This window comes from Rhinopithecus roxellana, chromosome 5 (genome assembly GCF_007565055.1).
Source record: "Rhinopithecus roxellana isolate Shanxi Qingling chromosome 5, ASM756505v1, whole genome shotgun sequence".
Lineage (NCBI taxonomy): Eukaryota > Metazoa > Chordata > Mammalia > Primates > Cercopithecidae > Rhinopithecus > Rhinopithecus roxellana.
The window spans coordinates 11,780,161-11,791,249 of NC_044553.1; the positions used below are offsets into that span (position 1 = coordinate 11,780,161).

General features: G+C 41.5%; 1 protein-coding gene across 1 annotated transcript in view; it reads right to left on the reverse strand.

The window, feature by feature from the left end:
- The window catches only part of ATG14 (autophagy related 14), a 45,997-nt gene extending 37,148 nt beyond the window's left edge, over positions 1 to 8,849 (reverse strand). Inside the window, exon 1 of the mRNA XM_010372031.2 lies at positions 8,577 to 8,849. Within this exon, the coding sequence (XP_010370333.1) occupies positions 8,577 to 8,797 (221 nt within the window). The 5' untranslated portion in view covers positions 8,798 to 8,849. The remainder of the gene's footprint in view (positions 1 to 8,576) is intronic.
- Positions 8,850 to 11,089: the final 2,240 nt, after the last annotated feature.

Genomic DNA, 11,089 nt, shown 5'->3' on the forward strand with positions numbered 1-11,089 from the left:
AACAGAGATGAAGGAAGATTCATGTTTGAAGGCACCAATCATAAAATCAGGCCTAACTGCAAGGAAATGGAAACTAGTGTTCAATGGGAGAAAGACTAAATGATAGTATATTGCCACAAAAGACATTAAAATATTTTTATAGGCAAAGATACGAGTGTGCTTTTATTTTTTAATCATACAAGAGTATGATTTTCATAGGCAAATAAGATTTAAAAACCTGGTCCTTATCACGATTTTTAAACCTTATGTTAGAATATTTAGAATATGAGAAAGCATAGTATAAATATATTCCACTGTCAGGAATAAAGGTTAAAAATCATTTACGGAAATTAGAAACAGGCCAGGTGTGGTGGCTCACACCTGTAATCTCAACACTTTAGGAGTCTGAGGCAGGAAGATTATTTGAGTCAAGGAGTCCAAGACCAGCCTGGCAACATAGTAAGACTACATCTCTACAAAAAAAATACATATATATTAAAAAATAGCTGGGCATGGTGGTACATGGCTGTAGACCTAACTTCTCTGGAGGCTGAGGTAGGAGGATCCTTTGAGCCATGAATTAGAGGCTGCAGTGAGCTATGATCCTACACTATACTTTGGCCTGGGTGGCAGAGTTAGAACCCGTGTCTCAAAAAATAAAATAAAATAAAATAGAAACAAAGTGCTGTTTAGTTTCCTCATTTGTAAAACGGGAATAATGCTTACACACTCCTTGGTAAAGGGATTAAATAAGATAAATGTGAAAGCAGTGGGTACAGATGCTTAGCACACACATATGCCAGCTTTCCGCTTCTTCACTGCAATGAGTGATTCTGCACTTAATCTTACTATGCATTAAGCTCAACTATAGAATACAGTTCTATAGAAGAAACTGAGGGATTACGAAACCAGGATAAGGCAGTCCTAACTACACTCGCTTCTTCTGCACACAGAGAATATGTATACTACAGTTCCCTCATTCAGCTTACTCTAAACTGAGGCATCCTTTAGAAACAAAAATAGAAAAGTTCATTTTTGTTTGTAAAATAGTAAATAAACAGAAAAATAAAAGGGATAGTCATATATAATCCTTTTTTTTTCATGAAGTGACTGAATGATTCTAACTTTGGGTTTTAAAAAGATAAAAATTCACAGCTGTAAAAGGAAAAATATTGTGTACTGGCATGAAAAGATGTTTAGGTATGTTAAATGACCAAAAAAACCCAAAAAAATATAAAAAACTCAGCAAAATAGTTGTGTCGTGTGATCCCACTCTGGCAGAGAATATGCATAGAATATTCAGGACTGTGCCTCATCCATAATAGAGGGACCTTTATGTGGTGAGATTGTGAGAGAATTTTCCTATTTCTACAATGTTTGAGCTAAACATTTCAAAATTTCAAATGTCATATTTACAATATTTAGCTCTCTTTAAAAACATGCATTTTGATTTAAAATGTAAACTTAATTTCCATCCTCACATCAATTCAGTACCTTCCCTAGCAACAGGAGGTGGCAAATCTCAGGATTATTTTTATATAATCACATTTTATTTTCCATGAAGTATGTCTTTTGGTGTTCAAAAGAGACTTGAGATTATGAAAACTCTTTTGCATTATGACAGGCCTTGAAAATATCTAGAGGTGAGAGAAACTGGGCATTTCAGGAATCTTCACACAGTGGCAGGGTGTACAGGTGAGGGGTGCGGCCTCTCCAGGGTTAATCCCAGCCCTTGGTTCACTAGAGCACATAGGACCTTCCAAGATACAGCAATCTGTGTAACAAAATGTAATGCTTTTCTTTTCTGATACTGTTACACACACACATGCACACAGTATAAAAATATAGTTCAGATCTAAATATGAACTTAAGAATTAGCAGAGCCCGGGAATAAGTCAGTCACAACAACCCTGAGACCCAGTTTTTTCTGCTTTAAATACATTAGCAACTCATGGGGTGAGGGTAGAGAAGAAATGAGACAGTAAATGCAAAAACCTTTTATAAGTTCTAGAAGGTATAATCGTAAGAGTAGCCAGTGATACTGGCTGAAAACAAGTTATATTTTCCTAACAGAGCCACATTTTCTGGTGAAAACACTATAAACAAACTCCATGGGACAAGAACTGAGACTCTCTGAAGGACACAGTGAAACAGTTGTAAGGCTGGTGAGCTCCTGTCTACCTGTAGAGCTTTTGTTCTGCTGAGTTCAGCATACAGAATTGAATTCTCAAGACAATAGATTTATATGGGCCACAGTGGTTGACAACCCAAAATATACTGGAGGGAGAACAGAAGTATCTAAAGGGTATTTTTTGGACGTTGGTTGTGCCTTCCCCTTGAAATCTGCAGTAATATTTAAATTTCTTCTTCATCCTTTATCCCATTTCTCAATTTGTTTAGGGCATGCATTTCTGTTTCCTGGCAAAAGTATAATCATATATTCTAAAACTTGTCAGTGAAGATAATGTGACATCATTCCTGAAAACATAATTATAAAGTAGTACCTAGATGTTCATACAATTTGTCTTTCTTTTAAATCCACATGTGAAAATCAAGGGCTCCTAAACCAGCAGGTACATTTCCCCAGGTATCCTTAGATTAATTCTCAGTCCCATTCCCCCATCTAACAAGAACTGGTAACCAATTTCTTTCCTGTTGTGAGTGGAAAGATTACTTCAACCTATCAGGTGTCTACTGGGTAGCAGTGCTATTTCTGGTGTCAGACAAATACATAATCCATACAGTTCTGTTCCTGTAATTTTAATATGTCCAGCAGTACAGATTCAAAGAAGATTGTGTTGGAGGTACTGCCTAATATCATTCCTCTTCTTCATCCCTTAAGGAAGCATACAGTTTAAAGGGCAGATGATAGGGAACGCACCTTCAGTTTACACTGAAGGCTGGGTCTCCCCTGGGGGCAGGAGTTGGGGGAGAAAAGGCAGGTGAGAAAATAGAGGAGGTACTGTTCAGGACTGGGGGCAAGGTGGGAGATGAGGAAAGGATGATGTGGGTGAGGACACCAAAGTTGTAGGGAAGTCTTCCCATCGAACAACAACAACAAAAAATAATGAGTTTAGGTATTTCTCAACTAATCTGTCTGCTAAACTCATATTGTAGTTTATAAAGACACATGGTTCCGTCCTTAAGAGTCAAAGGAACTAATTAACGTGAGATCGATTTATTTCTTTAATACTTAATTTTCCTTGAGCTGCCAAACCACTAAAACCTAGATATTCAGCTAGTCTGTTAATGGAACCTTAAAAAATACATTTACCTTTACAAGAACTTTGATATGCATGATCACATTCAAGATCCATGTAGGCACAGCCGGTTGGCTAATTTACTGAAAATCAGAGGTTAAACAAGGGTTTTAAAACTGCGCTGTAAGGTTCCATATTTTATTAACAAGTGGTTTTCTACAGTTAGTGAGAGGCTTGTCATGAAGTTAAAAGGAAAAAGAGTCTAAAGGCAATCACAGAATACAAAATTTGAAGATAGAATATCTCACAATCAACCTGTGGCCCACACAATTCAAGGCCTATTGACAGTCAGTAAAAATCCTTGAGAGCAGAGACCTGTCTTTCTCCTCTGTATTGCCAGAACATTTTATGCACATAACAGTGCACGATGAGAGCTCATTAAAAAATATTTGGCTATTAGAACAACGGTCCTGGGTCTCAAGAGATTCTTTCACCCTACTAGATATTGGGCACAATTCTAGAAACAAAGAAAAACTAACAAGCCATTCTTCTTAAAACACAGTTTGGAAAAGAGAAAGATGGAGAGTTAGGTGAAGCTGACCTAAGCAGACCACTGTGACAGTTCTGTTATCCCTGAACCCTAAAATTTCTTTTTTATTCTAAATTCTGAATGGTTCTGGTATTTGCTTTATATTTTTCTGCTTGGTCAGGAAAGGAAATCCACTATGACATATCTCTCTTCTGAAAATCTAATGCTCACATTTAGCCAAGAATTTTTGGGATTTTCTTTCTTCTTTTTTGATTTGAGATGGAGTCTTGCTCTGTCGCCCAGGCTGAAGTACAGTGGCGTGATCTCGGCTCACTGCAGCCTCTGCCTCCCAGGTTCAAGCGATTCTCAGGCCTCAGCCTCCCAAGTAGCTGGGATTACAGGCCTGCACCACAACACCCAGCTAATTTTGGTTTTTGTTTTTGTTTTTTTGAGATGGAGTCTCACTCTGTCACCAGACTGGAGTGCAGTGGCATGATTTTGGCTCACTGCAACCTCCACCTCCTGGGTTCAGGTGATTCTCCTGCCTCAGCCTCCTGAGTAGCTGAGACCACAGGCACGCGTGCCACCACGCCCAGCTTATTTTTGTATTTTTAGCAGAGACAAGGTTTCACCATGTTGGCCAGGATGGTCTCGATCTCTTGACCTCATGATCTGCCCGCCTCGGCCTCCCAAAGTGCTGGGATTACAGATGTGAGCCACCGCACTTGGTCTAATTTTTGTATTTTTAGTAGAGATAGGGTTTCACCATGTTGGCCAGGCTAGTCTCGCTCTCCTGGTCTCAAGTGATCCGCCTGCCTTGGCTTCCCAAAGTGCTCAGATTACAGGCATGAGCCACAGCGCCCAACCCCTATGTTGAGTTGCAAAAGTTGTATTGCTTTTGACATTCCTTCAACAACTCGCCTAAGTTCTGCTACCTGCTGCTGCTGGGCTGGTGATCTGAAAGAACAAGACTAGAATTCATGCCTTCATGAAACTACATTCTGGATGTGGCCATCTTCCTCAAATAAATAGTATTACACATCATGTGTGGTACCATGAAAGAAATAGGGTATTTTGACAGCAAATAATGGGGGAAAAGATGGAGGTGGGAACCTATCTCAGTGAGGGAGGTCAGGAAAGGCCTCACCGAAGAAGTGGACTTTAAGTTGAATGGTGAAAGACAAGGTATCAATCAGGAGGAAAAGTGTTCCAGGCAGAAGAAACGGCAAGGAAAAAGCCCCACTGGTGGAAGTTTCATGTGACTGAGGATTTGAGAGAAGGCCTATAACTGTGGAGCAGTGAAAAAGGAGGAGCACAGGGATGAACTTATATGAGTGCTTAATACATTCTAGGCATCATGCTAAACACTTTAAATGCATGCTCTTAGGTAATCACTACCAGAAACCTATGGAGTTAGATACCCTGCCATTTTCAAAATGAAATAAACATGAAGTTAAGAAACTTGCTCAGGGCCAGGCATGGTGGCTCACGCCTGTAATCCCAGCACATGGGGAGGCCGGGGCTGGCGGACGGCTTGAGCTCCGGGGTCCAAGATCGGCCTGGGCGACACGGCAAAACCCTGTCTCCACAAAAAATACAAAAAAACTAGTTAGGCGTGTTGATGCACGCCTGTAGTCCCAGACACCAGGGAGGCTGAGACAGGAGAATCCCTTGAGCCCAGGGAAGTCAAAGCTGCAGTGAGCTGTGATCTTGCCACTGCACTGCCTGGGTGACAGGGTGAGACCCTGTCCCCTCCCCTATCAAAAAAAACTTCCTCAAACTCACATAGCAGCCGGGCGCGGTGGCTCATATCTGTAATCCTAACACTTTGGGAGGCTGAGACAGGAGGATGGCTCAGCCCACAAGTTCGAGATTGGCCTGGACAACACAGGGAGACCTTGTCTCTACAAAAAATTTAAAAATTAGCCAGGTATGGTGGTGCATGCCTGTAGTCCCACCTACTAAAAAGGTTAAGATGGGAGGATTGCTTGAGCCCAGGAGTTTGAGGCTGCAGTATGCCATGATTGTGCCAGTGCACTCCAGCCTGGGTGACAGAGCAAGACCCTGTCTCAAAAAAAAAAAAAAAAAAAAAGAAATCACATAGCAAGTGGTGGAGCTTGGACTCAATTCAAGGGAGCATGAGTCCAAAGCCCACATTTTAAACTCAACCTCAGAGTCTAAGTTACAGAGGCAAACAGTAGCCAAATCACAGGAGGCTTCATATGCCATAATAAGGAGCTTGGATTTTATTTTAAATGCAATGGGAGCCAATGAGAGGTTTAAGCAAAACAGTGACATCTTATTTACATTTCTATTGTGGCTTATTTACATTTCTATTGTGTTTGGAGACCAGAGGCAAGGTAGCGAAGAGCTGTCTGAGTAAAAGAACGGAGATCACTTAGTAGTCAGGAGAGAAAAGATGGTGGTCTGAACTAAAAGATAGATTCAAGACATATTTTGACATCAAAATGAACTAGACTTGCTGATTATTTGGACGCAGAGAGTAAGAGAAAAAGAAAAGTCTAGGATAACTCCCAGGTTTCTGGTTTTAGTAACAAATAGATCATGATGAATAATACTGAAATGGTCTAGAAACTGAGTTTGGGAAAGAGCGCCAGAGTCAGTTCAATCATTCCATAAATCTTTATTGAGCTTCTACTATGTGAGAACACAACAGTGTATAAAAGAGAAAAACTCTTGCCCTCATAGAGTTTATATCACTGGGTAGGGGGCAGTTAGACAAATTAATATGCACAGCCATCAGATGGTGATGGAAAAGAAAAGATAATAAAGCTGGTTAAACAGGCAAGAGGTTAGCATTTTAATAGAAGGATCAGAAAGATACTCTCTAAGATATGAGCAAGCACCTAAAAAAAAAAAAAAAAAAAAAGGAGGCAGCCCTGAAGATTTCTGATAGAGAAAGAGTTCCTGGCTGTCTAAACACCACTGCAAAGGTCCTGAGGAAGGAGTGTTCTTGGTATGTCTGAGGACAGACAAGGAGGCCACAGTGGCACAGCAGATTAGTTAAGAGAGAAAATATAGGAGATTAAATCAGAGGAACAGATAATATAGAACTTTGGTTAAGGACTCCAGCTTTTACTTTGGGTAAAGCGAAAAACCACTGGAAGATCTGAACAGAAATGGAGGAGTAGCATAACGCTGGCTGCAACATGGAAATTGCATAAAAGGGGAGCAAGGATGGAAGCAGAGATATAAGAGGAAATAACCTTATGTCTCTGGTAGATCGGACCAGGTGATGGTGAAAGGGTCAGATTTAAGATAACTTGTGAAGAGTAGATGGGATTTGTTGATGGGACTAAATCGAGTCACGTTATGAGAGGAGTCAAGGAGAACTGAAAGGTTTTTTAGCCTGAACCAAACGAACAATGAGATTGACATTTACTGGGTTGGGATGAGCATGGGAAAACAGATTTATGATGGAAAATACGGAGTTCAGTTTGCCATATTAAAATGAAGATATCTATTACAAATCTAAATATTGATGTTGAATAGGCAGCTGTTTTCTGGACTTTAGAGAAGTCTAGGTTGGAGATGCAAGTCTGGCAGTCTTAAGCACATAGATGATATTTAAATTATGTGAATAGATATAGTAAAACGTGTAGACAGACAAGAAGGTCCAGAACTAAATCCTCAATTAAATCCATCAGTTAGACATTTCCATCTCATATCCAGTATTTTTATAACTGGTTTAATTTTTAAAGCTATCACTTACTACATAAGCAGTTTCTAAAGTCATCAAGAGCACCAATGAGACACAGCAACAAACTAAAAAAGTTTGTCATTCAAATCTCCTCAAAAGAGAAAGAAAAGAACTCCATCCACGATCACAGAAATACTAAGAACTCAAAACATTCCCAAATATAGAGGATATAGTATCTAGTGGTTAAATGCGGGTACATAGGTCCAAGCTGTCTGAATTTTAATTCTTGTTCCTACACTTATTTGTGTGACCTAGGGCAAAGCACTTACTGTGCAGCTTCCTAGTAAGTTGGGGATAAGTTATTGGGTTGTTGCTAATGAATTAATACCTGAATTTTTGTGCTCAGAATGCTAGTTATCTTACTATCATTGACACTAAGTTGTTGAAACAGAAGTTGAGAGTGGGAGACCCTGCAGCTAATCACGCTAATTTTTCAATTTTCTTAACCAAGAACTTGTAGCTCTCTGTTTAGATTTCGAAATGGAACCAAAACATGTTCCTAAAAGCAATTATCTTAGCTAAAAGCATGCAGCTGTCAATCTGAGTTTTAAAACAAGGCCAAAACACTTTCACAAATTCCTAAGAATCCAAAATAATCTTTAGAGGCAGGGAGGGGAAAGGGGAATTAACAGCAAGCCCCAACTCACACATTAGAGTAAGCATGTCTGATAACAAAGTCCATCTGTGACAGACTACCAGGCCCAAATCCCTCTAAAGCAGTTATTTGATTCTCTTCTACTCTCTTCTCTAGAGAATGAGTATAAATGTGCTTTAAAAAATAGAAACCCAAGCTTTTGAATGGGAGCACATACAGCAAAGAGCTGGGAATCCAAGTCAATGGCAGCTACAGGGGAAAACTTCTCCAGAGAGTCACCACTTACTCCTTTTTTCCCCAGTGGCCAAGAGCACCGTGGGGTCAAACTCCTCTTCGGTGGGTGATGGGGAAACGGCGCCCTTCCCTCATCTGGCCCCTACGCTGTCCTCCGGTAGCAAAGCTCCGGTGCAGAGCAGTTAGCTACACTCCCTCTCTCTCCCTCCTCTCGCCGGGATCTCGTGCCCGGACGGGGAGCCCCAAGTTCCAGCCTTCGGCCGCCTGGCTGGAGGAGACACAGCAGAAGAAACAATAGGGCCGTGGCGGCCGCCGTACCTCTCCCTGTCGCGGCCGTCGAAGTAGACGAAATCGCCGCTCTGAACGCATTTGGCGCAGGTCAGCCGCCGGCGGGTAGTGTTGCACAGCGGACAGCGCTCCACAGCCACGTACAGCCCCTCCGCGTCGTCCACAGAGTCCACCAGGTCCCGGGCGAGCGGCCGGGGCCCGCACCCAGGAGCCTCCGGCGCCCGGGGTCCCTTCCCACTGGGAGACGCCATGATGGCCTGAGAGGAGAGCCAGTCACGTGGGATTTTGTTTTCAACCGGGTGCATTCTGGGCCAGGAGGAGGGGCCTGGGGGGAGGCGGGCTGGGATTCCGGCGAGCCTGCCCGGGCCCGGCGACTCCTTGGACCCTTCTGGCCCCCGCGGGTGCCTGTCCCAGGCGCTGTTGTTTTTCCGGTCTGCTGAGGGGCAACAGGTCCCGAAGCAAGGGGAGAGTTATATTAGAGGGGCTAGTCTGCCAAACAAAATGTCATTATCTCCTGGCTCAGGCCAAGACTATGAGTTAAAGCCTCAAACTTATGCAGAAAATTTTAATACCATACCCTAAGGATTCTGGGTAAACGGAATGGGAGCGGAATAAGGGAATTTAACTTGCTGTGGATGCTTTAAAATCTGGCTAAAACTATAGCAAACAAAGTAGGGTGAAGGGGCTGGGTTTTGGAACTAGGTTGAATTTTGGCTCACTCACCTGCTTAATAGCTGTGTGACTTGGGGCAAGTTCCTTAATCTTTGCGCCTGTTTTCTCGTATTAAATGGATAGAATTATAGTACCTATCTAATGCCATAAGGATTAATATGGTTAATAGTATTATACTTTACCAATAGTGAAAACAACCAAAGTGAACGTGCAAAATCAGAATTGTATCTTTCAGAAAAGTTAATCACGTGGCTAACGTACCTTCCCTATCCTGGGGCATGCTCTAAGAGAATTTGAACTAGGTAGATGGTTAGGACTTCCCTTCACGTTTCTTTTGGGGGATAGGGGATATATAAGATGATGTGTTGGGAGGATCATAGCAGAGTAATTAGTGTTTGAATATGCCTCTAAACTACAGAGAAAAGTGGGTTTATAGGTCAGATTAAATAGACCAGTGATTCTCAAGGATTTTACTAGGCTAGCCACTGATAAACTGCCCTGAATTCTCTCTCCAGCCAGGATTCCTTTCTCAAGTTCCATACCCAAAGATCCAGAACTACTTACTAGGTATCAAGTGACATTCCAGGACACCACAAACTCAAATTGTTGGAAACTGACCTCTACCTCCCTACAAACCTGTTTTCTTACTTTGGTGAAGGACGTAATCACTGATGATTTACAGCTAAGAGCCATGATTCATATCAGCCCGTCCCTCCCTGTTAATCTCCACATCACCGTCAAATGCTGGGGATTCTACAAGCTAATTCGGTCTTGGATCTGAGCTCTTTGCCCCTCCGTCGTCTTAATCTTACCCAGTCTTTTAAAATACAAATCATGTAGGATTACAAAATCAAGCAAAAGCAAAAATTCTCCAATTTTCAGAATGGAGTTTACACTAAACTTGAATGGTTCCTGAAAACTTAAGATTTATTTTTAAGTGAGAAGTCTTTCTCTCTGATCATTTCAAACAAAAGGATTATTTTTTAAGGTCTCGGGCTTATGTTTAATTTGTATTCAGACAGGATCCTTCACAGTTCTTAGTACCTAAGATAGGTACTAAGTACCTGGTAGATGATATCACAGTATCTAGTTTATGCAGTTATTTGAAACTCCTATATATGGCTATGTATTTTCAGAGAACGCGTATTAATGTGTTACTTAACAGCAGAGTATTGAGGTTTTTGGATACAAAATGTAGTTTAAATATTTCTTTAAGGGAGGGGGGCGCCACACGTCTCAATGAAGAGAAACATTTGTACAGTTCAGAATTTTTTTTAACACCTATTACGCCATGAACTCATAGGGAATAGGTTCCAGCAGCCCAGGCTCCTCTCCATTGGTTCTCACAAAGTTCTTCTCTGGGTGGAGCAGGCTGGCACTTCAGTTGAACTCAGACACCTCTCCCTTTGACGTCTTTTTCTGATCATTTACCTTCACGCGTTTCAGGAAACTTACTTGGCTCTTAGAGTGCTTCGTATGCTCAGTAGACACATTCATTCTCTTGGCAAAAATCTTGCCCTTGTTTACAACAATGCCAACAGCATGCTGGGTAACACTGTAGACTCTTCCAGCTTTGCTGTGGTAACATTTGCGAGGCACTCCTTTTTTGGAAAGCACCCATTCCCTTGATGTCTACATTATCACCTTTTTCGTAGATTCGCGTGTATGTGGCCAAAGGAACAATTCCATATTTTCTAAAAGGTCTAGAGAACATGTATCAGGTGCCTCACCTCTTTCCCTTTGTGTTCGTTATTTATGGCAAATTACTGGAAGATGGCCCTTCCAGCTAAAAGGAAACGCGTTGAGTCTTAATGATACTACAATATCATTCTAGTGAGACCCTAAATCTCTCAAATTTTGAAATGTTTACT